At 33.5% G+C, this 27,966-nt stretch overlaps 1 protein-coding gene across 2 annotated transcripts in view; it reads right to left on the bottom strand.

Moving 5' to 3' along the window:
- Window positions 1-14,718: 14,718 nt before the first annotated feature.
- Window positions 14,719-27,966, bottom strand: part of CHIC2 (cysteine rich hydrophobic domain 2) — a 38,735-nt gene continuing 25,487 nt past the window's right edge. For both annotated transcript variants that reach the window (XM_016207177.2, XM_016207170.2), the window contains exons 4-6: window positions 19,390-19,446; window positions 19,164-19,223; window positions 14,719-16,140 (exon numbers count right to left, since the gene is read on the bottom strand). In XM_016207177.2, the coding sequence (XP_016062663.1) occupies window positions 16,090-16,140; window positions 19,164-19,223; window positions 19,390-19,446 (168 nt within the window). In that variant the 3' untranslated portion in view covers window positions 14,719-16,089. The remainder of the gene's footprint in view (window positions 16,141-19,163; window positions 19,224-19,389; window positions 19,447-27,966) is intronic.

Genomic DNA, 27,966 nt, shown 5'->3' with positions numbered 1-27,966 from the left:
TCTTCCAAATCACCTGAGTTCCAAATCCTACAGTAAGGACGGACTTTTTCTGATTTAAACTCCTCACTCATTCCCCATTGTGTGTGCTCCAATTTCAACAAGCAATAAGCCCAATGTTGTTCAACTTACTTGTTCCTCGTGGTCTCTGGTTGGAAGGCCAGAATACATGCATTATGTTACTTAACCCAGACAGCTATTTCTTGAAACAGCTGCTATTATAAATCTGTTTTACAAATGATGAAGCAGGAGCACAGAGCTGTTAAGGAACACTGCAAAGGTTACACAAGTAGTAAATTGCAAAGCCAGAGCTGGATTCCAGGTTTGACTCGAGATTCCTTGATAGCATCTCAGATAATTATCCAGAAATGTTAGGAGGCTAGTCTTTCAGTTAAACAAAGGTAAAAACCATCCCTTCCATCTTCCCTATTATTGGTCTTACTGCTAAAATTGTGTCTTCTTTAATTAAGGAATTATGACTTGTTAGTTTTACAGGTTAAAAGAGATTAACATTGGGGTTTGTTTATTTTGGCTTATTTCAGGGTCAGAATAAGCTTTACCAATGACAGATGTAAACAGGTCCACTCGCCTCCTAAAAATTCTTTAACAGCCTCAGGTTAGAGTTAAAATTTCAGCATGATACACAGGTCCTTTCCCCCTTTTCTGGCTTTATATCTTGATGCTTCCTCATAGTTCATTAATTTAAAAGATAATTACTACGTACGAGACGATCTGTCCCTATTTCCCAGTCAGGCAGAACCCATTTTTGAATGCAACGTATTTATAATCTCTTGGCCTTTGCACATGCCAATTGTTTCCACTGATCCTTCAAAATTCTCTCTTCACTGACCTTTTCACCCAACACAAGGTTTATTGCTCCTTTGCAGCCCCACTCCACTACACAATCCCTTGATTATTGGCCCTTATCACACCACATCACATGCTTATTCCCCAGTCTCAAGTCTTCAGGAGAGACAGGTTATTTCCCTTGATAGCCTTTGCACTTGGCCCAATGCCTGGGAATGAACGGGCCAAGCTTAACACACATTTCTTGGACCCTGCCTTCACCAAATCAATTTAAAGTCTGACTCTATTAAGCAGAACCATTCAAACACCTCCACTTTCATTGGTAACATATTTCTAGCTGTTTGTTACCTGGCACTCAAATCTACATGAGTCACTTAGTAAATGGCATTAGCCGTGATGGTGGACAACTGGTTTTCAGACTAACTTCCTAAAATCTATTGTGGACTGAAAAATAATTTATTAACTGGATTTTTTTCTCGCCCAGGAATAGAAGTTCAATGGGTTCTTGGGTTATAGCAGTCATTTCTTGGAAGTAAACTGTGATATCTTTTTTGAGGAAGTCTTCATCTGCTATTCCAGGCTACTGTTTACCTGATTTGGGAACACAGTGTAATAATAAATCTCCTTGATAAAAGGGAAATAAATACTAATACCAAAAACACTCAAGATACAATGATTACTTTGTGGAAGCAAACTGAAGAGGTTGGAAACTAGCAACTAGTCTCTTTTATACCTTCTGAATTTTGAATTGATGCAAAAAAGATCATTAAAAGTATTCTTTAAAGCTAAAAATGTAATTGTTGAAAGTAACGGAAATAAAGTCATATAGCTAGTGTGAAATAATTAAGAGGCAACTTCTTTTATATACTTAAATGTAAAAGACAATCCTATGAACAAAAGTATATTAACAGGGCAGCTTTTAAAATATTGTAAAAATTGAGCTGGATTCCTAGTGGTTTCAGGAAATGGGATTAGCTAATCACCTATTTTAAAACTGTTAAGAATAAAATTGGGGCCAAAGAAAACACATGCTTAAAGTAGCATTAAAATGATAATACATTTTTAGCATTTGTTTTTAAGAAAGAGCTATCTTCGAAAGGCAATTTTGTAACTAAACAGATTTGCTATAGTAATAAATTCTACCTTGTTTAAACTATACTTGACATTCTCTTTATTTCTATGGGATTTGTTTTTAAAACTTTAACAATTATATCTAGCAGAATCAAAAAGTTCAAAGCCTCAAACCTTCTCTTGTTGAAGAAAGGAAAATAACAATTTTGTCAAAACAAACATAAAAATAAAACTCAAATTCTGAAATCTAAATGTCTTCCCAAGGCAGGACCACTACTGACTTTCTATCTCTTGCCAACACTTTCAATAATTTCATAACAAAAATTATTTTTCTTTTATTCTTCTGTTTTAAGCTATTTAAATATTACACAATTGATTTTAAACATCACCAAAAAGCACTTTAAACATATTTTAAAATACTCTTTAAGTATCTAGTCTTCGACGTTGTCAGCTCCTGTACAAGTTCTTTTTAAATTTTTATCTTTAACAGCTTTATTGAGGTATAATTTTAAAAACATAAAATTCACTTATTTTTCATGTACAATTCAATAGTTTGTAGTAAATTTAGAGTTGTCCAGCCATCACTACTAGCTAATTCTGGAACATTTCATTATCCCCCCAAAGAACTCTAAACCAATTAGCAGTCACTCCCCATTTTCCAGCCCACCCCACCTTCATCCCCTAGCAACCACTAACCTGCTTTCTGTCTCTATAGATTTATTTACCTATTTTGGACATTTCATATAAATGGGATCATACAATATGTGATCTTTCACATCTGGATTCACTTAGAATCACCTTTTTGAAGCTCAGTCGTGTGAGAGCAGGTGTTGACACTTCATTAGTTTTTATGGCCCCATAGTATTCTACTGTATGGACATACCACCTGCTGTTTATCCGTTCCGCAGGTGCCAGGCACTTGGGTTGTTTCTCCGATGGATAATAATGTTAGGCAGTTTTTCATGTGCTCATTAACTATTTGTAAAACTCCATTGGAGAAATGTGTATTCAGATCCATTGCTCATTCTTATTTTTTACTAGAGTTGCAAGAGTACTGTATATATTCTAGATTAGATTCCTTTATTAGATGTGATTTGGAAGTATTCTCCTAGTCTATTACTTCTTTCATTTTCTTAATGGTGTCATCTGAATTTTTGAGAAAGTCTGATCCTAAGGTCATAAAGATTTAACTTCTATGTTTTCTTTAAGAGTTTTGTAGTTTTAGCTCCCAAATTTAGGTCTATAATCCATTTTTAATTAATTTTTGTGTATAAGGGTCTTATTTTGCATGCAGCTAACCAGGTATTCCTATACCATCCTTTAATCTATATATTGTACCTATACCAGTACCACACTGTCTTGATTACTGTAGCTTTGTAGTAAGTTTTGAAATCATGAAATGTAAGTTCTCCAACTTTGTTTTTTCTCAAGACATTTTTGGCTAAATGTCTTGCATTTTCATATAAAATTTAGGATCAGCTTGTCAATTACTGGGGGGAAAACCAAACAGCAAGCTAGAATTTTGATAGGGATTGCATTGACTTTATAGGTCAGTTTGAAAAGAACTGTCATCTTCATAACATTGAGCCTTCCAATCCATAAACATGCAATCTCTCTCAAGATCCTCTTTTACTTCCTTCAGTGATGTTTTATAGCTTTCAGTGTAGAAGTCTTGCCTTTTGTTAAACTTATTTCTAAGTATTTTATGCTACTGTGAATGGAATTTTCTGAATTTTTCAGCGTTCATTGCTAGTAAGTAGAAGTACAATTATATATATATGTATATTCTTAATCCTGTGACCTTGCTGAAGTTAGTTCTAGCAGTAGCTTTTTGGGGTATCTTAGCATTTTCTACATACTAATTCATGCCATCTGCTAATAAGGATAGTTTCTTCTGTCTTTTCAACCAAATGCCTTGTTTTTCTTGACTTATTGCACTAAGACTTCAAGTATGATGTTGAATAGGGGAGTTAAGAAACACTTTCCTTGTTCCCAATCTTTAAAGAAAAGCATTCAGTCTTGCAACATTATGATGTGAGCGGTAGTGTTTATACATAGCCTTTATCTGCGTGAGGAAGTTTCGTTCTATTTCCACTTTGTTGACATTTTTATCATGAATGGATGTTGGATTTTGTGAAGTGATTTTTCTGCATCTTACTGGGTTATTTATAAAGTGTAGTTTTTTAAAAATAAATGATTAAAATGCTTTTTTAATTTGAGACAGTAATTTGTTTCATTTATTTATGCACTCATGGGTTGATTCTTGTACGTGCCCTGACCAGGGATCAAAACCACAACCTTAGCACAACACTCTAAGCAACTGAGTTACCCAGCCAGAGTGGTACTGTAGGGTTTTTCTTACATGCTCCTGAATTTCCTTTGCAGTCGTTCTTGGTCATGTGATTTATCAGGGTTCAAAAGAGTAAAAGCCTTTATTACCCTGGGCTCTGGCCAAAGGGTAGCAAGGACTAGAGTCTTGTGAGGAGAGCCTGGGATTTGTGGCCCTAGGGAGAGCTAAAGGGACAGCCGTCAGGATCCCTGTGCCAGGTCACTCTCCCACACCTCAGACGCCAGCTTTCTTGGGTGGAGCACTCCCCTCCATGCTGCATCAGCCAGAGGGAAATCAACAGACCCACCCTCTGGACTCCCTCTTGCCCCACCCTGCAGAACTTAAACCCTGCTGAGGAGTCAGCTGCCTTGGCTGGGGTGTAGACTCAGCGCAGACTCAGGAGGTGTCAGTCACTAAGTTGTGTGGCTTTGGGGCAGAACCTGACTAGTGCTTCCCCATCACAGGAGATCTGCTCCAAGTTCTTAAATAAGAGATTCTGGTCAAAAGGCTTTTAGTCAGTAAAAACAACTTTAGACATAATTTTCTGCAATTGAATAGTTAACATGCTTTAAATTCACAGGATACGATTTTACTCCCAGAAAACGTATTATGGACTAAAGCCATGATGTCACTACTACTGATGCCAATCACCAAAACAGGGCCTTCTCTGTCATTTCTCAGGCACCTGCTTGTCAATTACTGTCAACTGGCAGCCTGCTGGATAGCCAGCTCCCTTGAGCACAGTCTTCTTAGTTCCAATGTTTCAATTCATTATATTAGCCACTATTTCCTCCACAACGCTTTCAAGTTCTTTGTAACTTCACAGAACTTCCCAAAGCATACCATGTATGAAAGAAGGGCAAGCTGGAGTTGAATAATTCTATACTACTCTCTAGTGAATGTTGACCATCAGATATTACATTCTTATATTCTCATTCATTATTGAGATGGTTAATTCTAGCCACATAGATGTAGAACTAGAATGGCAAGTCTGTGGAAACTGGTTTACTACATAGCTGAGCAATGGTGCTCAGAGTACCCTTCATTACACCAAGGACTTTATTACATAAGGGAACATCACATGAAGTGTTTGTGCATGTATCTATAGATAATGTAAAGCACAGTTTACCAAGATTAATGTTACTATACATTACAGTTAGCTTATACTTTAAAATAAAAAGGGAAATTAATGGTGAGGAAACAGGATATAGTTAGCATTGTTATTCACTGTTTGCTTGAAAAATGCAATGAGAACACACACATTAAGTATTTGTAGACCTGCCTTTGTAACTTAAAATGTTAATGAAATGTAAATTTTTTCAATACAAAATTCATGAATGTTCATCTCTAAGCTGCACTGTGTCCAATCTTATTGGAGTCCTTTTTTTAAAGTTTTATTTTATTAGTCCCAAAAGTCCCTCGTTGTCCATTTCTCTTCCATTTCACCACTGAAGAAAATACATTTGACGATCACAATCAGATGGTGTCAGTAAAACATAAAATTATTTTAATTTAGTAAACAACACACCCCTCGCATTTTTTGGTAATGAAATAAAGTTTTTGGGTTCCAAAGCTATTCATCATGAAGAGAATGTGTTTAATCTGATGTGAAGTTGGCTACTCAGCAGTCTAGTCAGACTGTAGAATGTTTAACTCAGGTTCTGGTAGGCTGCCAATCATTCTGTTTTCACACGCACCAGCAATACATAAGTTAATGTCTAAGTCACAGTTCTCAGGTTGTGCAGTAGATAAAGCTAACATTTCATCACTTGTGGAGATAAGTGTTTTGTTTTGGGGGGTTTTGGTGTAACAATTTGCCTTTAGGTGCTTTAAGCACAGGTGATACTCTCACAGCTACAAAGAAACAATTTTGATAATTCTTTCCATATTTCAAACAATCGTTTTTAGGTTTTTTTAAATTGCTAACTCTGCAAAAGGGAAAATTCTATTTATAGCATTTATTGCAGGAAATACCTCACATTTGTATACTAGTGGTCACATGCCTGGAGTTTTAGTCCTAGCACTGTCACTAATAATCTATGAGCTCAGACAAGTGACAAACTCAGGTCATTATAAGGTTAGAATGGAAAGGGAAGATGTCTTATCATAATTAGAAAATTTAAAGATATAAATTCTAAGGGGAGTAGGGTGTGTGTGTGGAGGGGGAGCCATGTGTATTTGAAAAAAAACAAAAACTCCCCGGTTGATACTAATGCACATTCCCACTGGACACCTCTGGGGTTTCTTCCAGCCCTAAGATCCCACCTTTTCTTAAATGGATTGAGCCATGACTAAAGAGCAATACCCAGTGCTTGCAGAATTGGAAACAAAGATTGTGCTTTCCTACACACACCTTCTTCAAAGCTCTCTTTTCTGGTGCAGCTTAGCTGCTGATGGTTTTGACAGTATTTAAACACATGCCATGCATTTATAGTAACCTAACTCATCTCTGCTCTAAGCAATACATAGAAGAAATACTGGTCAATCAGGTCAGAGTGGTTGATTTCTTACACTTGCATTCTTTTACACAATCACCTTCCAGCACACAATAGTATGTTACAAACAGAAGACTGTGAAAAAATGGCTTTTCAAAGTTCATAAATATTACTGATAAACTTTACCTATATTTGGAAAATAATTTCATAAGCGTGCTTATTACAATGTTTGATGCTCAGAATAAAACTACACTGCTTGTTTTATGAGCATGAACAGAACAGGTTAGCCTTTCTCTTCAGAGCAGTCTTCCCAAGCGTGAGGATTTTAAAGTTTAAAGTAATTTAAAAGTTTCAATAGATCATTTCTAAATGGGTATGTATGGGGGGGGGGGGCAAAGCTCTCAACACATACCATAAAATATATTGTTTCTCATTATCTCTTACCTACAATTAATTCTTAGCTTTTTCCTCATTCTTACAATTCTTAACTTTAGGATTATACCATAAAAGAATGGTATCATTAATATGGAAACCATTGACAAATACAGCCAGAAGTACCAGATTGAAAATAAAAATTCATCCATCCCTATATTTTTAAACTTCAGTCTTTAAGCTGGATATTAATTTTAAAAGCTTTAAAAGTATTACAGGGGGAAAAACACCCAGAAGTACATGTAACCAAAATTGGAGGACATGACAAAAGTTAACACGTTTAGTCTGAAAATTTGGATTTTATCCATGAAGCACAGTAGTTGACAAGTGTCTTTGGGGGGGGGGGGGAGATCTACTGAAAAGACACTATAATTATAGGACTTAAGGATTTCCTTTTCAGATTTAAAAAAAAAAATAAGTTTCTTATTTCCCACTGACAGCAGAATGCCTCTGCAATTTATGCTTTTTGCCTAGATGACTCAATATTAGAGAGCTGATCATTAGACTTTTAAACTAATTGCTTTAACAGAAATACTCATTTTTCATCTTCAAATAATAATACAGGGTTGTTCTTTTTTAACACTTGAGATTGTCTCCCTTGAGATCAATTTTTAATTTCCTCAGACCTGTGTAGCAATTTTTCTTCAGGTTTATATTATTTTTTACATTCCTAATTTAAAATGTCTAAAATTTCCTCAAGTTATATCCGTGTAATATTTGTGCTCTAACTAAAAAACAAAATAAAGCCACATGCATGAACACCAGCATGTCTGAGCAATGTACGCCACTTAAGGGGTATTACTAGGCTACAAAGGCATACCTTAGCACCTTCAGACACTGCAACCTAAGCAAGTCACCTCACTGGTTCAAGACACGTCTAGTTGGCATTCTCCTTCCACTCAGACAGAATATATGAGTTTCATAGGAAGCAGAGAGCCTTTGGAGTCTAGAATATGATACAAAGAGCATATAACTAAAACCTTCAGTTTAATCTAGTTAACATCCTTCTCACCTAGAATGGCATACCGAAAAAAATATTTAAATATGATAATCCTCACAACCAAAGAACTGGCTGATCCATGGGGCTTCTTTAGACAACTAAAGATCTTAAGGTATAGAAAACCTAGTCTTCAGTCACGCTTTAGGGAAGACTCAGAAAGAGATTTAGGGCTAACAGAACCGTCTCTTCGCCACCTCAGAACGTCTCTCACTTTCTAATGGCCTTGTATTAGTCAATGAGGTAATCTATGGTGTGCCAGCTTGGGCTCCAAAAAGTGGGTGGTCTCTGCAGAGGGAGGTGCTCACTCACTCTACCTCTGGCCAGAGCCAGTTCCTGCAGCTGGACCAAAGGCAGCCCAGACTACACTCGGCACATTTCTTCATTTCTCACTTGAGTGCCCTTCTTTAGTTCCCTTTCAACTGCCCACTTTATATCGGCTTCATTACACCACCGCTCCATTTGTAATGTAAATTGGGAAACTCGGGGAAGTTTTTCTTTTGGCCTTGTCTACGGAAGAATACAGAGAGGTATTCAAAACGTATTAACACAAATCAATGGCACCAATAAAAGCAAAATCTCCTTAGCAACATAATCTTGATTGCAAAAGGAGAACTGAGAGCATTTAGCAGAACAGTGGCCCACATGGAATACGCATTTGTCTGGAAGAATCCAGCACAAAGCCTAAAAGAGAGATTTTAAAAAAATCCAAAATTAACTCACAGGGAACAGTTACTCTTTTTTTCAAAAGTACACAATTGGCTACATTAAATCTATCGTGTGCTTTTGGCTCAGCAACATTGTATCACACCGCTTTGCAAACTGAAATTACAACACCCTGCATGCTTCACATGAGTTACAGGGTGTTTTTTGTTTGTTTTGTTTTTTTGAGATTTTTTTTCCTTCGTTGATTTCTTTAGTAAAGCAAACAAAAAAGTCTCAAGAAATATTCATCTCACATACAATGAAAGGAAAATTGAATGGCTATCTAACAATATCTAAGACTATAGGTACAAAAGGTTGGGCTATCTTTTAGGCTTTCTAAGATAGTTTAACTACTAGAAGCAGCAATGGCATTTTTGCTTAAGTCTCCAGTTGTGAAAAAGGAACTTAATATACTACTGAGAACTCTCACATTTTTCTAGGTAGGATGAAAAAAGTGAATAAAATATAGAAATTCAGAAAATGCAGAATTATTTTAAAACTATAATACTGAGATGGCTCAATAAAACAGAAATAATCCATAAACATAAAATTTCCCTCTTAGTTTTAAAATGTTTAAAACAGAATCAATTTCATTCTGTATTTTAACTAAAATTGTCCAGGTGATGGAGGTAAAAGCATCTTTATTTCCCACTGCAAAAGAGATGCCTTAGTGAACTGAATTACAATTACTTTATCTTAGAATTATGTCCATGTGTGTATGTATATATGTACGCACGTTTCCCCCCCATATGTATGAAACTATTTCTTAAAGGTTTGCTCTGGAATCTGGGTCAATCAAATAAAATGAAAAATAAAAGTGTGTATGACAGTCATTTGATACAATGAAACAGATAAACTTTACTGCTAAATATTAATAGGGTGGTAACTAGAATTATTTCTGCCTTCCCTTGAAAGCTTAAAAAGCAATACTAAACCTAAATAGAATAATTGAGAACCCTATTTAAAAGCTTCATGGGCTTTTAAAATTTAGGGACAACTTAAGATATTTGGAGAAAAATGTTAATTATATAAGTAGTATTTTTTCCTATTCTTTTTTCCAACTATAATGCAAACTCATGAACACATAATATAAAATTTTCTTTATTGCACATAATTTCTAAACTTATGTTAATAATGTCTATTATTTTAGTCCCAGATATTTGTACAGGTCATGTCTACAGAAGAAATATGTATTCATTCAGATGGTCATTTCCACAGACATTATTAGTTTCAATTTCCTTTTAAGTAATTTGATCGCTAAGTCCCAGACTCATTTTTCTAATTTCATCTAAATTGGCTTAAATTTTTATTTAATATATTACAATATTTAAGCCCATATTTTTGTTCTGTGAATTAGCCCATATTTTAGTTCTGAGCATGAAATCACGTGCTGAAGTCATGTGTTACAACAGACTCACTTAAAAATAATAAAAACTAAAAGTATGTGAACAAAGTATAAATTAGGTCTCCATTTGTTTACTAGAAAAATTCTGTCAAAGACGACAATTTTATACTCAATATACAGCAATCAACATAGGGCCAAAAACCATGCCACCTTAAATATAACCTATCTATATATTTCTTCACAATTATAAAGGCCAACAAATTTTCTTCTAACCAAAAAAATATTTTTAACAAAAATAGATTATATGTTTGGCAATGGCTTTAATTTCTTAATAATGAAAATGTAGTATGTACCTTTAAAATTCAAGTGTATATTTTATCAAAGTTATTTTCATTTTTTAAAATGTTACTAGACTTAGCTGAATATAACTAGAATTACCTGAAAGCAAAATAGAGACCCTGGTCTTGGGTGTGCATAATTGTTCAATCAGAGGTTCCTGATGAATTATACTTGAAAGCTATTTCATGCTCACTAAGGACATAGGAACAAATTCCTTTAATCACTTATTTAGTATTTTTAATTGTTTAATTGTCACACAATTATAAAAGATAAACAGAAAACTTTATTCAAGGTAGCTTCCCACTATCTTTTCAAAAGACATGATAGCAGAATTGAAAACTCTACCTAGAACATTTTTCTTTTTTAAAAAATAATTTCCACTGTAATACACAAGAATGTAATAAAAGAAAGCACTGACCTGTGTGCAATTCTGGCCATTGCATAACTTTCCCATTGGTAAGCCAAAGTACAGGTAGGATTAACAATGCCGTATCTCTCTCAGCCAGAAGATTTCAGCATATTGCTTTCTAATCACGTCTACTCTGCTCCCACTGCCAGTTTCACAATGCTAAACACTTCTGAGGGGGCAAAATGTCATAGGCTCCAACAAATGTAAAACTAAGTGGAGATTTTAAGAAGGTTTTGATAACTTCAGTTAAAACAAACTCCTGTTTATGAAGACTTCATAGCAATGCAATGAGATTGTTTAATTACCTAATTAAATAAGCTGCTACTAAGAGAGAAAGAGGGTCTCTTATTTCATACAAAAGGTATCTTGAGGGAATCGCACACTCTTTCTTTCTAGAATATTTTGAGTCTATATAGTATTTATGTCAAAAAGAAAGAACTGGAACCAGTTTCACTAAATTAAGGACCAGTAAGAGAGAATAGGTGAGAAAAATCTGCAGTTTGAGGGAACATTATGGTCCAATAAAAGAGTAGTCAGAACACTGACCCATTACTTAGGTTCTCCAGAAAGCTGGTTGGCATTGCTTCGTAAAAAAGAAAAGGGAGAAAAAAAGAATAGACAGCTTATCTGCCAAAACTAAGAATGCCTGGTGTGGTTAGTTCATTAAATATTTCTGAGATAAAGAGCTAGAAAAGTAATATACTACCTGTTTTTTTATAAAAAGAGTCAATTCTCATATTCAGACAAAGCACCATGTTTATGATGTAGAGAAACACTTTTTTTAAGGCATGATTTTGCTTAACTATCTAAGATGAAACGATATTTTAAAAGGTATTAGAAAAAAAACTTTTCTCAAGTATTATACTTAATGCCTACCTGATTTTTAAACATGCAAAGCTTTACTATAGGTACATACAGGGAATACTCATTCTAATGCTTTAATTTTAAATGCAAAGTCTGAAAGTAACTCAAGTTTTTACTGCAGTGTAAATAAGTCAAAAATGCTACTCAACCATTAGTAGTAAACATCTAGCGACTTTTATATAGGATTTAATAAACAACAGCATAATAAATGATCAAAAATGAGGTAGTCATACTATCTTCCTTTTGTGGAAATGAAAGTAAAAGCAAAGAGGCCAAGTAATTTGATGATTTTGCAGAACATAGAAATGAATTAAAAATCAGGATTAGCATTATGAATTTCTGTTTTTCAGAACTGTCTATTAAGGCTATAAACAAACTCTTATTTCAATTTACCATGGGGGGCACAGAATATTGCTCCCTATTGCAGAAACAAGTAGTACACGGAAATATGACTAATAATATAGACAATATACAGGCTTCTCTTAAATTACTATCTAAAAACCTTTGTAAAAGTATAGAACAAGATAACTCAAAATTTAAAGACAAATCTTCAAATCTCAACTTATATAAATGCTACTAAAAATAACAGTTGGCTATCATATATATGGAAAATTAAGAGTTACTTTCTCTTTTTTAAAAAAAGGGTAAACACAAACTATTACAGGATAACTAATAGTTTGGTGTAGGGTTGGCCTTCGGTCTATTTTTTCTACCCTAATACTAGATATAAATCAGCTTTTCTTCAGAAATGGTGGTTTGAGAAGGCCCATATGTAACTATCCTATTCCTCCCTCCCTGTCTGGACTGATAGAAACTGTTGAAAAGGAAAATGCTAATTACACTACTGTACCAAATTAGAAATTTAAGTTAAGAAACTCCATTATACAAATGCAAGTACCACCTTAGCACAGCTGAAAGTATCAGCTCTTAATCACTTAATGTAACCAATTCAGTTTAACTGGCTTACTAAACACCTAGCTAAGAATGCAAAAAGAATTAACATTCTTACTGGGAGCTTTGGGAAAGGATGATAAAAAGGCAATTCTGGACTATGTCCCTGCCTGAGGGAAGACTCTGGACGTCGAGGGGACAGCAAAAGGACCCAAAGTGCTTCAGTAGGACAGAAGAAGGAAAGAGGGTCCAGGACTAGATGCTTGAATTCAGCTAAAGACAGTTTTAAACACATTGTACTTTGTGTTTTAGTTGATTTAGTACTACTGACCAACAGTTGAGCCAAAGCAAATATTTACAGTAAAAATCAGGCATGCAACTAAGTTACAATTGTGAAGCAGAATACCATGAAAGTTGAAACAGTCTGTACATGTTATGTAAAACTAGTACAGTGTGAACTCATGTGGCTGTGGGTCCAACTGTACATGTTACTCATAACTATCCCTAGTTATGTTTTTTCATAACTAGGGATTGATAAAAAATGTTGTCAAAGTTTTATACTGTTGGCCTATGCCTACTACTATAAAGAAGCAATCAGAAGCTCTGTACAAATAACACTGAAAACAGAACTATGGAGAAGGCTGTGGTTTTTCTTGATTTAAAATTCAATTACAAAACTAGTTTTTATAGTTAAGGAAATGAAAGCAGTTTACTATCATTCGAGGTTTGAACACTTCTTGATTTTAGGCCTAAATTACATGTTTATATCACAAATGAATGAAACCTAGTCATTAAAGTGTCTTAATAAAGCATCTGATGACCATTTTATAGAAGTAAGGCAACCCTCCTGTGAGCGCAGGGCAGTATCTACCTTAGAAGCTAAATGTGTCACTTACGTTTTACTATAGTCATTAGGTTTTGGAGTATATATATTTTAACCCAGATATACAAAAGTCACGTATTAAAATAGAATAGGGCTTCCAAAGTACATTATTTGATAAAAGAATGTTTCTACACAGGAATGGGACACTGACTATAAAATGCCAGTAATGTATAAACAAAGATCCTAAGTAAAATCTATACATTAGATTTTCTGCTAATAATACTTTTTCTTGGTCAGTTTTAAAAGTACCTATGATTCATGCTTCACAAACTTTAAGTCAGAAAACAGGAACAGAAGAACAATCATCATTTTAAAAATTTCTAATTTCCAGTAACATGGGCACTTAGATTCATGATTCAAGAAAGAATAAGCCAGAGGGGTCATACTGGGGCTACTAAGGAAAACCGAAGCACAGACACTCAAGCTCAAGGCATAACTGGCTTACGGTAATACCACCTATTAAGCATTCAGAGTTCTTTTTTTATATACATTAGAAATGTAAGAGTGCACATTTCTAGGGAATCTTTAAGCAACTGACACACCTCTCAATAAAATTATTAAAGCTTTTAAAAATCCTAAACTTAATACTATCAACTATGAAATTATTGTTAAATATTCTTAAAGGAATAAAATAAAAATTATAACTTACAAAAGACTAATAATAGGAGAAAAAAATTATGTCTCAAAAGGTACAGTTCTTCTTATAAAGCTAATCAATATGCTGCTCTATAAATTTATAAAATTTTAGATATAGAACACTATGTTGCATAGTCTACCCAGTCATATTTTTCTGCTCTTTCTGAATACTGAGGCAGAGTTAGCATTCTCCATACAGTAATTTTCCACACTGAAACTAGAGGAATAATAGAGTTTTTGAATAGCATTATCTTTTAATTCCACTACTTTAAGGTGGCAGCCTACACCCTAGACATAAGGTAAATAAAGTGAGATGTGTTTGGATTCTTTGTAATTTGAGCTCTTTAGAGGAAAAGTGCTTTATAAATTAAAGTTAAGTACTTTAGGGGGCAATGGAAACAAATAATTCTCATACAAAAAAAAAATCCTAGGTTTTAAGATAGTTCCTAATGTCCAATATAGGATATAGGACGTAAAATACTGGCATTCAACTATTCAAATTCATATAGAATTACAGTACTTTGGAGAAGTACAAAGAAATACTTTTTAAAAAATACAGGTATATAAATTAATGAAACTGGTATTTAAAAGATTTAATACAAGGAAGAAGGTATTATATAGTGGTACCAATTCTTAATACAAATTATTAAGCATAGTTTATATAATTTCAAAAGTTATTCACATTATTGCTCGATACCACAGCTGAACTGAACAAGCTCTTGACACACATTAAAATTTGTATAATTTCAGGTTTATAAAAACAAAAATTTACACATAGGCCATTCAGAAAGTTTTAAAATGCATGGACGTATGTACAACCAAAAGGAGAGAAAAATATGTATGCTTGTATATATTTAAAAGAAACAAGCTGATCTGATTTAAACTTAAACATCACTCTCAATCAAAAAGTACACTTAACTGGACCAAAAGCAAACTAGTAGATAAAAACAGTACTAAATATGCCTGCCATTTCTTAGTAATAATCTGTTGTAAATATCAATGGGGTATTAAATGCCAGTTTATTTTTAATTCTAGAATTTTTGCTTTCTTTCAAAAACTTTTTAGAAACATATATCCATTCTACAACTGTATTAGATTAGGAGAAACATTTCCCTTAGAAAATTTTTAAAGGAGTATTTCCATACTTTTGTATATAAGATTTGATAAACAATAAAAAATAACCCAAGTAAGGCCATTATTATCATCTTGATAAAAAATATATACAGATTGTAATGCTACTATATTTTATGATCCTGAGCTCTAGTAACCATTAGATGCATGCATGCCATTGACTGATTTGTCTATTCTAATAAAATTAATTTAATCCTGCCTTGCTACCTTTGAAGACAGAAATCCTTTCAAAACTTTTTTATAGGTCTTCATAATGTAACAGGTATTTCCGTTGTAAACAGAGCTTTAGGATTTGTATGAGAAAGGACATGTTAAATTCCAAAATGCTATTAAAGAAAACTACTTGAAAATAATAACTACATTAAATTTAAAAAGGGAGAAAATAATGCAAAGAGTGTGCTTGCTAGAATTGATAAGTAAAGCCTTACAAAGGTGTTTTTCTATATTAAGGAATTAATAAATAAAGGACTATGTGTACCTTGGTGATAAAATAAAAAAGGCTGGCCACTTTTTATGCTAAGTTCAACTGTATTTTTTTGATAATACAAAAAAGTAATCCTTGAAAATCAGAATACATAACAGAAAAAAGCACAATAACTTAAGTATTAAACATCTGTATGAAATAACTGTTGCAAAGTTGGACAAAAACACACACTTAGAACATGCGGTTATTTAAAAAAAAAAACAAAAAAAAAACACAACAGAAAACCACCACACGATTCTGTAGAACCAATGTTATGTCACCACCAGAAGAGCACCAAGCAAGGCACCATTGGAAAGACAACATACTTGGAAAGTCTCTATAAATAAAGTAAATGCTAATCTGGTCGAAAAATCGGTGTCTTTGGTAAAAATTCTATGAGGATGACCTGTAAAAGGAGAAAAAAAAGTTTTAAAAAGATTTAAATAGGTTTTCATCTTAACAAAAGTTCAGTTATATTCCATCACTTAATTTTGATAGTGCCTCTGGCACACAGGAGAATACATGCATGAATGAGAGAGAAAACAGAACTAGCATTTACCAAGAATAACTAGTACCTACAAGTATTTCATACTATCTGGATCTACTGAATCCCAACAACTTTTTTATGAGGCAAGCATTTTCACCCTCATTTTACAGATGAGGAAACTGGTTATCTAAGCAGGGTAACACCATGGATGAGGAGTCCCTATTTGAACAAAGGTCAGTCTTAACTGCAAAGCCTTGCCTTTTCTACTGTACTATGTGGCTGCAGCTGACCCAATATTTATTTATTCAGGCTTCCTCCTCTTTATCTAACCCAATTCCAAGGGTCTTTATGTTCTAGAATTGCTCTCATTTTTACTGTACCACGATATGTGATCTCTAAATAAAGAGTATTGATCCTTCATCTCTTAAATTTTTAAAAGTCCTTTTCTTCTTAAGTTAGCAAAATTAAAGGTTGAAATTTGTTCCAAAGGACCTTTTATAAAAAATTAAAGGAAAACCAACAAAGACAGAACACAGTAGCACAGAAAGACACAAGCTGACCAGAGCTAATTTTTATTCCAAACTTGAACTGTCTTAAATTCCAATCAACTCTTTCCCTTTTCCAATTCTGTATAGAATAATGCTAAACAAACAAAAAAAATTGATTTGAACATTTCCAAGTTTGGTGAACTCATTTTTGTTTTTTCAGAAACTGAATCTAAAACTTGATGATTAAATGTTTAAACTACTTATGAGTTAATATTCAATAAATATGTCTATATTTCAAACATGTCCTCAATGAAGCAGTCTATACAGTTTCAGCTCTTGAATGTAGGCATTATGTTTTACAGTGTATACTACATAATGGAAAATAAATGCTTTCTTTGGCCATATTTCCATTATTATTTTTCAAAGAATATATCCTATGAACTCTTTTCCTTCAGAAGAAATGCACAGAAATTAGCCACTTATCTCTTTCCTTCTAAATCATACTGCTCTACCATATCAGAATAAAAGAAAAGTTGGTATCAAGTTGGTATTTTTCTAGATAGTCTCCAATATTCAAAATATAATCCTTTAACAAATGAAATATGTTCTGTAAGTTAAAGAACAGTTCAAGTCAAAGACATGGTAAAAATGCCCCAATTCAATAGATAAAGAAACACTCTCTTCTTACTACATTATTTGTTATCTTAACTTTTAAAAATTTTTTGTTAGAAAGGTTCTGAAATTAGGCTATTCCTCCATTCAACTACCCCAAATATACATACTGAGAAAATTTAGAAAAAATACAACTTCTAGCAATTAAAAAAAAGTCTTACTACTCTTCTGAGTATCTTCTATGATGGTATGAAAAATATGGCTTTAGTAGTAGAGTTTATCTAAAAATTCATAATAAATTAAAGGAAGCTATTTTACAAACAAAGCACAGAGCTCACAGAGTTCTGGAAGGTTAGTAAGTTATTTTATTTAATAAGTATATTTTATGAATGAGTGACATTCCTATAATTCTATCTGGAAATAATAGCATTGGGAATAACTTTATGTTTTCCTTTCCAATGTAAATTTAGAAATGTGCAAAAATAAATAAATAAAGCTTCAGTTTTAAGCTTCGTGTTTGGGTTTATAAATAAAGCAATTTTTTTTTTTTTTTCCCACAAAATGCTTTAAATCTCCTACATATCCAGCCCTCCCACCAAAATACATAAACTCTCTTACCATCTCTGATGAAAATACAAGACTAGCATTTTCATATTTCATAGGTCAATCTCAAAACAAGTTATTTGAGTGTTCTTTTTTATTAATATTATAAAGTATCAAGTGTCTTTCTCATCATCATAAAGTAACATGTTTGATATAAAAGATAATGATAAATTTTACATTATTTGGTTCACTGAATATAGACCTATTTTATGAAAAAAAGAGACATTTTTAAGACATCTTTTATGTTAAAGGCTAGAAATGGGATTTGACTGTATAATAATGAAAAAGGGTAAATACTACAGAACAAAATGACTTTAGGACAATTTCCAACTACTTAAACACTGTTTTAATCAATCTTTTATACACACACACACACAATCAAATGGCTTAATTGTTTCAAATAGGATTTGTCAGAAATGATGTGCCAGGCACTTCACAAAGGCTATGACTTTAATTTCAACAATCAATTCTTCTTTAGGTCTTTTTCACTTAATGTAATAACTTTTCCACATTTAAAATAAAATGCTCAAGCTCAAGGGGAAATAAAAATTCATAATTTTCTATAGTATTCTGAATTTTTCAAAAGGAGAAAAATTGTTCAAGTGAATTAAGGAGTCAGTAAGTTAAATGCCACACTGAACAAGCTCTCAAATTCACTGTATGCATGCGCCAGCTTGGGTATCTTTTAAAGAATCAACAAAGGACAGGCAAACCCCATCTCCTACTTTACTTTAAAGATAATTTTTATAAAACAATATTCTAATAACACTTTAAAAGATTCTTTAAAGGCCACTGAGGTATGGGTAGTTAAAATTTATAAAGGCTAAAGGTTTCTTAAGCTCCAATGGCTTGGCTGAAAGGTTTTCTTCCACACTTGGAAACTTGATTAGCATTATATAAAAAAGCCATATCTGACTTGCTGCGTAACCAAAGTTGTGGTTATTCTTTATACAGCATCTAAAATTTCACACTCCATCAACACATGTTCAGGCTATTTTATCTTGGCAATTAATTTATTATTTTTCAGAACACAGTGAAGCCTTGTTTTCAAGTCATTCATAACTTTATAAATCAGTCTTGCACATGAAACCATGCATCTGTGAACCGTAGAAAATCCTTGCACTCAGGAGATTAAGCTCCTGACACCTTTGCTGATTAATAATCATGGAAAGAATAAGATCAGAAGCAAAATAAATGATCATTTAATAGAGAAACTCACAAAACAGCCCTTTAACTTACATATTCCATCATGTTATTCGTTTCACATTTCCTTTTGCTCAGTCTCCAGTGCAAGCACAGCTAGACAAGAAGGAGAGTAAAAGAAGAAAAATGAGCTCTATTTTATTGCAGCAAACAGACTAACCCATTTGTCCACCTTTCATATTTTTAGTTCAACAAAAGCATCTGTTTCCATACTGTGCAATTCAGACCCCAACAGTACGAAGCTGCTCCCTGTGGTACTCACCTTGTGGTATAACCTATTGTTTTCCCATTCTAATAACTTCTCAATCGATCTTCGTGTCTGGAAGACAAATGAGAAAAAAGTTTACTCTTGACTGGTTTTAGAAAAACTCTGTTTTGCAGCTGCTTTTTGTGTGAAAAGGAGAGACGTGTAAGACAGTGACTGAATATAGGGTGGCCTATAACACTTTCAACAGTCTAGCACTAAACAGTAACCTGAATACAAGTAGTACTTTAATAAAGATATGGTTTGGTTTGGTTTTTTTATCACTAATTCCTGTTTTCACAGTTTCAAACTTACTAGCCTCTGATTTAAAACTATCAAAGTCTAAAAAGCTAGTTATCTATCAAATAATATAAATTTAAATCCCCACTTATTTCAAAAATATATTTGCAATACTGAAATAATATGTAAGTATTAAGTATTAAAACACGCAAAATTGTATTTAAACCAACAAGAATAAGAATGATAGTAAAATCAAACTCTTAATTCAACACTACTGTTAATCAACTGAGAAATTTATGTTTAAGATCTCTTGATTTTTGCAATATATACTATGCAGCATGCAATGTTTCTTGCTTGGGAATACAGGATAATTCATGGTGCCAGGTGTTGAGATGAGACTGGCACAGCTGCAGGTGCAAAAAGGACAGTGTTGCCACAAGAATCAAATGCAACTTGGTGCAGCTGCAGCTTCCTCACAGGGGAAGGAAAAAAGCATCTAGCACCATTAATGTGGAACAACTAAATAAGTACTAATAATCAAATGTGAAAAACTGCATGTCAAACAGGGATGAGCTAGGTGAGAAACTGTTAGGATCAAGCTGCTTTTCAATAGTCAAATGTTTTATAATAAAATATTATCTACTATTATCTAGTTACCACATTACCTTTCAGCATGTTGAACATGCTAAAGACACGCCACAGTCACATAGGTGCCAGCTATAATTCATAACTACCAGTGAATTACCACTACTGCCTTACATTCTCCAAGTGTATGTCATAAAAATCAGAAAACCAACTCACTCTCTGGAAAATAATATACCAATGACTAATTTATTACATTATTTTTTGAACAGTTTTTTGGGGCAAGAATTTTAAAGGGAAAAAAGTGCCCTTGCTAACAATGATCAGCAGACCTCACTTGTTTCTTTGTAAAGATAGCCGTTTAGAGGCAGCTCTCCTTTTAAATGAAAATAGGGCAGCAGTTATGGTCACACTTTTTGTTAATTTAGTTGCCAGTCAGCCCCAAATCAAAAGAAAATAAGGCTGCAGAGTGTAATTAACATTCAGTTCAGTCGTTTTGTCCCTTGTCTAGCCCTCAAGCTTTGTTAAAATTGCCATCTGAATGCTGAAGGCTGTAGGGAAATCGATTTGATTCTAATCGCACCATGAAAAGAACATGATCTAACTGCTTTCAGCCCTCCGTAAATCTGTACTAGGTCTTTAGCACAATGCAACTTCCAATTTAAAAAGCACTGAATGTCTCGTCAATGACTTTGTGAAGAAAAAAGAACAAGGAGCAGACATAAAAATTCCAATAGTTGTTTAAGCATTAAAGTTCATTTGCATCACAGCAAACCTGAAAAGGGCTGACCTCTCAAACCGCCTCTCAGGTCTATGAAGTTGTAGCCTTGACAAGCTCACATTGACAGAGCTCATTGACTCTGAAAGGCTACTCTATCAATGGTGAAAAATGGCAATAGGTTCTACTCTGAGCAGGCATCTGCCTGCCCACCCGCTGCTAAACCAATGGCAAAACCGATTCAAAACCTGAATCTACCTTGTAATCTTCCTTTCTAGGACCTTTTAATAATAGATTAAGATTACTATACAATTTGAGGTTTTACTTTTACTGATGGTTTAAGAGGCGGGAGTGAAAGAACTAGGGTGGGGAGAACAAGCTTTCCAAGTCTTGTTTAATATTAAAATATAAAAATTAAAAGCTTAATATTACATTCTGCATAATTTCATTACTCAAAGAAAAAAAGTGTAGTTACTACTATCATCATTTCATTATAAATTTAAACCCATGATATATTATAATAAGAATGAATCTCATTACAAATGGATCTCATGGTGTACACAATACACACCACACACCCACACACACAATTTAAAAATTTAAAAATATTTACTTCAAGTAACTTAAATCAACTAGCAGTATTTGAATAGAAGGTAAGTATAAAGTATGAACCCTAAATTCCAAAATATTTATGTAGGAATTCTGAATACACTCTTTGCCTCTAATTAGGAGTTTAATGATAGGGTTTGGTATAATAATTGCACCTTACAATATTTAAGAATTCTAAACCAAACAATCCCTGCTATGTCATATTCTGAATAAGCATCTAAATATAAAATATTTCTACACACTTGACAGTCTGAAGTAAAAGCTGAATTAGCACCATCTAATCTTGCTATAAGACCTCTTTCCTGCTTGACAGGTGAAAAAAAAAAAGCACTTGCACGTGCAGCTTAATTAATCATTACACTTGACATCTCAATGATTTACAGTGAGGAGCAGGTGAGAACATACAAAACCAGAAAGAAACCCTTGATCTGAGTGGAACATTTCTAGCACACTAAGGTGACAAGTATATAGATTCTAGCAGTGAAAGAGAAAGAATGAAAGAGAAAGAAAGAAAGAAGAAAGAAAGAAAGAAAGAAAGAAAGAAAGAAAGAAAGAAAGAAAGAAAGAAAGAAAGAAAGAAAGAAAGAAAGAAAGAAAGAAAGAAAGAAAGAAAGAAAGAAAGAAAGAAAGAAAGAAAGAAAGAAAGAAAGAAAAAGAGAAAAACTGTGCCACAAATTATTTGTTAGTAACAACAAAAGCTCAAATTAAATGGGGGGGGGGGGAGCTAACTACTGAGAATGTTTAATATTCTGCAATTATTTTTAGTTAACAAAATCAAAATATATTTTCAAGATTAAATACAATACCAATTTGGCAGATACTAAAAAATATAGCATTTCAACATTTATAAAAGCTATTTAAAAGCCTTTAAACATGAAAAAAAAGCACCTTATAATTGCAGTATACTAGAAATAAAAGGTAAGAGTTTATGTCCACAGGGTAGTCAGATACTATTTCTAATGAAATGTAAGATTCGACACTACCAAACTCTATAATTACTATTGGGTAAGCAAACCTAAGCATATAAAAATCTGTCCTTGATTTTTATAAATTTATATCGACCATTAAATTCAACATAAACTAAAGCAAACTAATATTCATTAGCAAAAAATAGTATGTATAGGATCTGTCAACATGACATACAAAAAAATCATCTTTTGGTATCCTACGCCAGTGGATTTCTAAAAATAAGTCATCTTAATTTCTTAAAAAGAATTTGGTGCTTCTGAAAAGCACCAGATTGATAGTCATGGGAACTAAAAATCTTCTATTTAACTGAAAGAACAGAGGAAAGGGCAGTGCAGGCTTCAGTGCAAGCTTCCCTACAGTGGGCCCTAATCCTTTTCAGTGCTCACACCCTAGGGGTGAGAGGACAGGTTAGTTATTCTTAACCATTGAATTCTTACTCCTTCTGCATAAGATGACCAACATGAAATCTAATTTTATCATGAATTATTATCCTTAATTAAAAGGGCCAAAACCACCAACTCACACCACGCAAGCAAAACAAGTTTTTTATGAGAATGACATCACATCACAGCACTAACCTGGTCTAGAAGAGGACGACTCCCCCCCATCTCCCCCATCACAGAGCTCACTTTAACTTTTTTTCACATATTTCTTCATTTAAACACCTTGCTAATTATATTTTTCTCATTGGTGAACTAGTTCTAATATAGCCATTAAGCAATTTTAAAGTAAAAATTAACAGATTCAAAACATCATTTCAATTACTAAATAGACTTATTTATTAAATAGATTTAACTTGAATAACAAGTAGTAGCAACAAAAGGATAGTAATTTTGGCTTCAATTTCTATTGCCTTTGGTTCTTTTTTAATTTTCTGCAAGAGAAGTAAAAGGCCTGGATAATTCACAAAATAGCTAAATAAATAGTCTACAATTAATTTTAGGCATATCATACTCCCTTATCAACTTCCAAAGACCCATGTGAAGTAAGCTTAGAATTGTGAAATACATATGAATCACTTAGAAATAGTAAGTTACAATAGAATAGAAGGGTTTCCTGAAAATGCAAATTTGATTTACTATGAAGAAGCATTTTTATAATTCTTTCTAAATCTCATAACTTTCTAAGAAATAAATTATTATTCCTTATAAACAAATTATGTGCAATTAGATGTAAATAAATCTTTTGGGGAAGCAAGAAATCTTTTAGAAAATCTTGAATGTATTACTCCACTACTTTATTACCACTAGTACTTACAGTACACTTATTACCAGTAATTCATTTATTTACAATCAATCATTTGAAAAAGTGGTTTTTCAAAGACGTGGTTTTCTAAAGTTCCTAATAAAATCAATGGGAATTTCATGGATTTTAAAGTACTTAAAGCCAAAAGAAAAAAAATGTGGAAGTTGTAACAAACTTCTCTGAAATCCCCCTCGCCCACAAAACAGCATTATCATCAGTTTTTATACCACAAATATGCTAAGATATGTTAAGAAAATATATAAATATCTCACTAATAACTATAAAAGTTAAACTATTTAAACTTAAAATTTATTTGAATAGGATTTATTCATAACATCACAGAATGTCAGTGCAATTTCAAATGTTCAATTTCTTCTTTAAAACAGGTTTTAATTTTAAACTCCCAAATTATAATGCATTAAGCTTTAACAAGAATAATGCTTTGAATGTATTCATAATCTTTTTTTTAAGTTTTAAGTATTTTTAAATAAGAACTATACTTATCTTTTGACATCTGTACAAATTCAAATCACTAACATAAATGAAACAAAAATGTTCTTAGTTATAGGTCATTAGAAGAAAACCATCTAAAACTTTAAATTATTTTTAACTTAAGAGAAAATTACTTTATTCACCTGTTTGTTCTGGATTAATATAAATCTTATATTGCAGTGGTGTGCAGACATTTAAATAGCATATCTCAGTATTATAATACATTAAAAATCTGTATTCACCAAAAAGATAGACTAGAATATGATCAAATTCCTCAAAAAAATTTCTAAACAAATTTCCTTATACATAAAGGCTCCTTTTAGGAGCCAAAAAACACACAATGGAGAAAAAAAGTCCTCTTCAATAAATGGTGCTGGGAAAATTGGAAAGCCACATGCAAAAGAATGAAACTAGATTACAATTTGTCCCCATGTATAAAAACTGATTCAAAATGGATCAAAGAACTAAATGTAAGATCTGAAACAATAAATTACATAGAAGGAAAACATAGGTACTAAACTTATACACTTGGTCATAGAGAACATTTTATGAATTTGACCCCAAACACAAGGGAAGTAAAGGCAAAAATAAGTGAATGGGACTATATCAAACCAAAAAGCTTCTTCACTGCAAAAGAAACGAACAAAACAAAAAGGCGACCAACCAAATGGAGAGATGATACTTGCAAACAACAGCTCCAACAGGTGTTAATATACAAAATGTATAAAGAACTCATATAAGTCAACACGAAACAATCAATCCAAATAAAAAATGGGCAGCGGCCTTGAACAGAGACTTCTCCCAAGAAGACATACAGCCCGGCCGGGTGTGGCTCAGAGGTTGAGCATCAACCTAGGATCCAGGCGATCGGGGTTCGATTTCCGGTCAGGGCACATTTCCGGGTTGCGGGCTCAATCCCCAATGACTCTCTTATCATTGATGTTTCTGTCTGTCTGTCTCTCTCTCTCTCCTTTCCTCTCTCTGAAATCAATAAAGATATATTTAAAAAAAAAAAAGACATACAAATGGCCAACAGGTATATGAAAAGAGGCTCAACTTCACCAGCTATTAGAGAAATGCAAATCAAAACTACAATGAGCCCTGGCTGGTGTGGCTCAGTTGGCTGGGTGTCATCCTGTGCACTGAAAGGCTGTGGTTTGATTCCCAGGCAGGGGATGTGCCTGGGTGACGGGCTTGATCCCTGGTGGGGGTCATGCAGGAGGCAGTCCTTCAGTGTTCTCTGCTCTCACATGAATGTTTCTCTCTCTCTCCCTCCCCATTCCTTTCTATAAAAATCAATTAAAAAAACAAAAACCTAAATGAGATACCACTTCATACCTGTTAAAATGGCTATTATCAACAAGATAGACAATAACAAGTGTTGGAGAGATTGTGAAAAAAAAGGAACCCTCATTCACTGCTGGTGGGAATGTAAACTGGTACAGCCACTATGGGAAACAGTGAGGAAGTTCCTCAAAAAATCAACAGAGCTACCATATGACCCAGCAATTCCTCTTCTGGGTACCTACCTGAAAAACACAAAAACATTTATTTGCAGATATATGCACCCCTATTATCAATGCAGTATTCACAGTGGCCTAGATGTGGATACAACCAAAGTGTCCAGTGATAGAGGATTAGATGAAGAAGATGTGGTACATATATACTACTTAGCCATAAGAAAACGTGAAATACTACCATTCAAAGTATGTTATGCCACTAAGCTATCATGCTTGAACAATCAAATTTACTCTAAAATTTGAAAAATAAAATGTACTATAAAACTAAATTTTTTCCAGCTCTAATATTCTGTGGTTCTAAGGTCTAGAAATACCCATTCTACTCTACTTTGCAGTCTCAATGAGATTTATGCAAAATGTATTTTATTTTTTTATACCTTGCCTCATGCAATAACACATGACTTGAGGTGTATTTCTATTTTATAGATTAAGTACACAGGCTTCCAGAAGTCAAATGGTTTGCCCAATGTCGTACAACCAGGGAGAGTAATGAAAGGATTCAAACTCAAATCTACAAACTTTAAACCCAATGCTCTCTCCACTTTCAATCAGCAAGTAAATTATTTTTACTTGCTTCTGAACTAGGTGACACTGATTTATAAATCCTTCTATTTGAGGAATGGATAACATAAAATGAATATAATGTCCTTACAAAATGTATTGACAGACCCATCCGCATGGTTCAGTGGTTGAGCATCGACCTATGAACCAGGAGGTCACAGTTCAATTCCTGGCCAGGGCACATTCCTGGGTTTCGGGCTCAATCCCCAGTGGGGGCATGCAGGAGGCAACCGATCAATGACTCTCTCTCATCATTGATGTTTCTAACTCTCTCTGTCTCATCCTTCCTCTCTCTGAAATCAATAAAAACATACACACAAAAAAAGAGGATGAAAAAAAAATGTATTGACAATACAATTTTAAGTATGAAGTTTCAAACAAAAAACATGATAGAAACAATCAAATCATTCTTTCCCCTCAAATATGCAAAAAACAGCATAATGCTTTACATAAAATAAAGGTAATTGGAAACATATATTTCTAGGTAGGATATAGTAGCCAGTATCAAGCCAACACTCCCAACTACAAAAGAAATGGATAAAGAAGAAAAACCACATTATTTCAAAACATCAGAAAATTTCAGAGGCAACAAGGACTAGATACAATAAAATCCAGAAAAAGAAAGAGCCCTTCCTAAATCATTTGATGATTACTGGCCATTGTCTTTCTTTGCTCATTCTAAGGGTGAGAAGAAAAGATAAATCGATAGTTTGTGCAGGTTGTACAGGCTGGCTCAATGGATTGGAAATTAGTTGTGCCCTAAAATGCAAAGCCAATTTTCTCTGGAGACATTACTGAGTTCTGGGGCAGCATGGAAGAGTAGGGGACTAAGCCTGAAAGGCAGAGAAAAATTAGTCACAGTCTACCACTGCATAGAAGACAAAATTCTGCTAGGGGGAGGAGGATCTGAATTAAACACATGACTGGTCTCCTGCTCAGGACACTTGAACCTGCACGGAATGAAAGGCTAAAAAGCCAAACTCAAAATATGCGAAGAGTACAAGTTTTAGGGTAGAGGAGACAAAGATCAGAGATAAATTGAATCTTACTAAACTTGCAACCCAGTCTAACCCAGTTCAATCTCTTATTACACCAAAGTGACCATTCCCCTCACACTATGTCCCTAATACAGAAAAGATGAGATCCTTGATTGTGGTAGATTTCATCTGGAGCTTCTACTTCATTTTGTGTGTAGTATCTAGCATAGAAAAAAGTTTAAGGGGCAGGAAAATATGACCAATAATCAAAAGAAAAAACCCACAGAAACAGACCCACAGACAATCCAGGTACTGGTATTGGCTGACAGGACGTTAAATTAACTTTGATTAATACGTTCAATAAAATAGAGGAAAAGATAGATAAAATGGGTGAAAAGAATTTCAGAACAGAATTGGACTCTATAAATTGGACTCAAATATAGAATATCAAATGAATATTCTAAAACTGAAAAATACAGTATCTGAAATTAAGAACTCATTGGGTTAACAGCAGAATGGACACTGAAGCAGCCAGGCAAATCTTTCTACAAACCACTACACCAACAGCATCTTCTAAACATTCAGACAGAACTGAATTTCAGCTAGCTCTTGGTAAAACACGTTCTCAAATAAATCTAACACATCTTTAAAGTACCAGTGCCACCTCTGCACATTTAAGACT

The sequence above is a fragment of the Miniopterus natalensis genome, chromosome 1 (genome assembly GCF_054644295.1).
Source record: "Miniopterus natalensis isolate mMinNat1 chromosome 1, mMinNat1.hap1, whole genome shotgun sequence".
Taxonomy (NCBI): domain Eukaryota; kingdom Metazoa; phylum Chordata; class Mammalia; order Chiroptera; family Miniopteridae; genus Miniopterus; species Miniopterus natalensis.
The sequence above is the reverse complement of the archived record's forward strand: the minus strand, read 5'-3'. Positions and strand labels throughout refer to the sequence as shown.